The sequence below is a fragment of the Arachis ipaensis genome, chromosome B03 (assembly GCF_000816755.2).
Source record: "Arachis ipaensis cultivar K30076 chromosome B03, Araip1.1, whole genome shotgun sequence".
In the NCBI taxonomy this organism is placed as follows: domain Eukaryota; kingdom Viridiplantae; phylum Streptophyta; class Magnoliopsida; order Fabales; family Fabaceae; genus Arachis; species Arachis ipaensis.
In genome coordinates this window covers 131,007,795-131,011,409 of record NC_029787.2, presented here as the reverse complement: position 1 = coordinate 131,011,409, position 3,615 = coordinate 131,007,795, and the positions used below count along the sequence as shown (strand labels likewise).

The window sequence follows — 3,615 nt, the reverse complement described above, 5'->3', positions numbered from 1 at the left end:
TAACAACAATGGCACTGACACAGAAGAAGTGAATAACAAGCGCGAACAAGTACTCATTCAACCCGAGATCACTTGCATGGAGGGAGGGGTGGCCCACACAAGCACTTGTTACTTGCGAAGGAAGACGCATCAATAGGGAAGTAGCCTTGCAGCCTGCCCCCTTGCGGAATGGGTCCACACAGTTGATTATAGCTCACATTCAATCTCGTTAAATGCTGCAGCTTCGTCAGTCCCTCAGGGAGCTTCCCGTAAATGCGATTGTGCTTCAGATTCAGCCTCGATATGTTCCTACCAAACTCCACTTTCCCGATATCAAACGAAAACAAATTTCCAGCAAGCCTTATGTCTTCGGTAGATTTCTCCGCCCCGAACAGCACCGACCCATCGCCTTCAAGCCTGTTCCATGACAGATCCAGAAAATACACGTCCAGCCCCTTCAGCGACGCCGGAATCTTCCCCGATAGCAAGTTGTGAGACAGAGTCAGCGTCACCAGTTTCTTTGACGTGAAAGAACCATACGAGTCTGGGATTGGGCCGGAGATCCTGTTACTATCGAGAAAGATCACGTTGATGGTTGGTAGTGAGGGGAGAGAGGGAGGGAGTGTGCCGGAGAGGTTGTTGCCGGCGAGGTTAATGGACCAGAGAGTCTTGATTTGGGCCAGGGACTCTGGTATCGGGCCTGAGACGCTGGTGCTGAATATGTAGAGGATGCTAAGCTTTTTTAGGTTTGTGATCTGGGAAGGTATTGGGCCTGTTAGGTTGGGCATTTCAAATAGGGAGAGTTCCTCAAGATCAAGAAGGTTGAATATGGAAGGAGGGATGTTAACTGGGCCGGGGAGGTCCAGCCCATAGAGCTCTAGTTGACTGACATGGTAAGGTTTGGTGTTGGAGCATCCTACTTGTACTGTGTCCCAAGAGCAGCAGTCGGTGGATGCGTTCCAGGATGAGAGCTTGCTTGGGTTGCCCAGTTCTTGCTTTATTTGGAGGAGGGCTTTCTTCTCATGTGGGCTGCACTTCTCTGAGAGTGCTGCAGGAGACACCCATATGAGAAGCAGGACTATGGGAAGAAGGAACATGGAGATATTGGTGGTTGCCATTGTTTTAATTTGTTTGTGCTTGATCATATTGACGACCTCAAAGGTGGTTTATATGACAATGAGAATGGACTTTTGGGTTAACTGGGTGGTATATTATTCCGAATCACAAAAGTATTGCCTGCTGTACAACACTATGAGCAGGCCGCCATACGAGACTATCGAATACGTGCATATATAACCTTGGGAAGTCTTCACATGTGCCGGACAAATTTTAATGGCATATTGTTATGCCATAATGCAGAGCCACTGTTGAAATATATATTAAAATATTCTAAGGGTGCAGATGGATTGTTGGCACATCCACGTGTTTTTGTCATTTTGCGAAGTCATTGTTACTTAGAACCAAGCCTTTGGCGTCTTGGGGAGCAATATTATGTGATGGTCCGTTCAAAGTGAAATAATTATATATAATTGGAAGAATTTTAAGTGTACCAAAAATGCTGATGTTTTAATTGTTTTAATCGTTAATCTCAATTTTAAAAAATATATATAATATATAATAATTAAAATTAACAGTTAAAAATTTTTGGTACACTTAAATTTTTTTTATAACAAAATAAAAACTCAAATTACATATTTATCAACTTAAAAATCTTAAATATTACTTTTTTCGAATCTTCTTAAGACTAAATATAAATAATGAGGTATGTAAGAAATTCTCGAAACAATAATGCCCTAACATTAAATCTCTTATACTGATATCTAAGACCTAACATGTCTTAATATTTCATTATCCTAGATCAAATTCTTCTAAATAATTATTCTCCGCGTACAAATAATTTTTATAAATAATTTTTACATACAAATCGTTACAAGGTATTTATATTTATGCACATAAATTTTTTTTTATTATCATCATTATCAACACCATTTTCTCTTCCTCCTTTTATTTTTTTTATTGAAATTTTTTTTTCTCCTTTCTTTTCCTCCTTCTCCTCTATTATTAGTTATCTCATTGTTGAAGATAATGAATAATACAAGTTTAAATTGTCAATTGAACAAAAACAAAATTGATTATTTTAAATCCAATCAAGTGACTGAGGTGTGGCTCAATTCTAATTAATATTTTTGTTAGTAGTTTATGATTCTGTAGGTAAATAATGTTTTTATTTGTGAAAATTATTGTTCATTGTTAATGGTTTAAATTGAATGTAATGTAAAAGTTTTGCATTAAAAAAAATAGTTTTCTATATTTGCAACAAATTTAGGTGTAACACGAAGATATTTGGATGTATTGTTTAAAAATTTTTGGTGTATAAGTGATGATAAGTTCTACATAACTCAAAACTCTTCTTCTCTCTCTCCTCATTTTTTACCGTTTCTTCTTCTTCTTCTTCTTTTTCATCATCATCATCATCGTTATCATCATCTTTTTTTTTATTCATCTTTTTTTCTTGTTTTATCAAGTTTCTTCTTGTTTTACTCTCTTAATAAGAATAAAAATAAAAAATTAAATAATAAAAAAATATATAATGGTACAAAATTACTTGAAAAGAGGATGAACTTACATTCATTCAACTAAAAAAAGAAAGAAATAAGAAAAAAATAAGAAGAAAAAAATGTAGTATTAGAAAAAATATTTTTTTGTATTTGTAGCAAATTTGGGTGTAACACAAAGATATTTGGGTGTATTGTTTAGTAATTTTCGGTGTATGTGTGCTAATAAGTTCTGCATAATTCCAAATTTTTCCTCTTCATCTTCCTCTTTTTCTGTTGCTTCTTTTTTTCATCATCATCACCATCTTCTTCTTTTTTTTCTTATTCATCTTTTTTTTTGTTTTACTTTCTCAAGTTTCTTCTTGTTTTACTCTCTTAACAAAAATAAAAACAAAAAAATCAAATAAAGAAGATAAAAAAATACATAATGCTGAAAATTTACTTGAAAAATGATGAATTTACATTCATTCAACTAAAAGAAAGAAAGAAATAAGAAAAAAAAAATGCAGCATTAGAAGAAACATTTTTCTGTATACAGCAAATTTGGGTGTAATACGAAGATATTTGAATGTATTGTTTAATAATTTTCGGTGTATGTGTGCTAATAAGTTCTGCATAATTCAAAATTCTTCCTCTTCCTCCTTTTCATCTTCTTCTTCATCTTCTTATTTCATATTCTCATAATTTTTTTGGGAAAAAAAATCAAACAAAAAAAATACATAATATTACAAAATCAATAAAAAGAGGAAGAGAGAAAAAAATGCAGCAACAACAATAATAATAAAAAAAACTATGATAAAAATGAAATACAAGAAGAAAAAAGAGAAAAAACACAAAAAAAAAGGAAAAGAAGAAAGAGGAACGCCAAATATAAAGAGGAACATGGTTTTATGCGCACGTTATTCAAGTATATTTTGTTGGATTAGGATTAACTTGCATGATTTGTATGCCAAAAAATTTTGTATTTGTAGCCATAGTCGTAATGAAATTCCACTTTTTTATTTTATTAATTTTTTTTATTTTATTAATTTTTTTATTTTAAATAATAATAAATTAATGAATTAAATTAAATATATGAGAA

General features: G+C 32.8%; 1 protein-coding gene across 1 annotated transcript; it reads right to left on the bottom strand.

Annotated features, from left to right (window-relative positions):
• On the bottom strand, positions 30–1,466 carry LOC107631576 (polygalacturonase inhibitor 1-like). Its single transcript, XM_016335065.2, has 2 exons — positions 1,368–1,466; positions 30–1,255 (listed from the first exon to the last, which is right to left on the bottom strand). Exon 2 carries the CDS (start codon positions 1,122–1,124, stop codon positions 69–71), a length of 1,056 nt encoding a protein of 351 aa, XP_016190551.1. The 5' UTR covers positions 1,125–1,255; positions 1,368–1,466; the 3' UTR covers positions 30–68.

Coding starts and splice junctions, on each gene's coding strand:
- LOC107631576 (XM_016335065.2), bottom strand. CDS start 1,124: ATGATCAAGCACAAACAAATTAAAACAATGGCAACCACCAATATCTCC.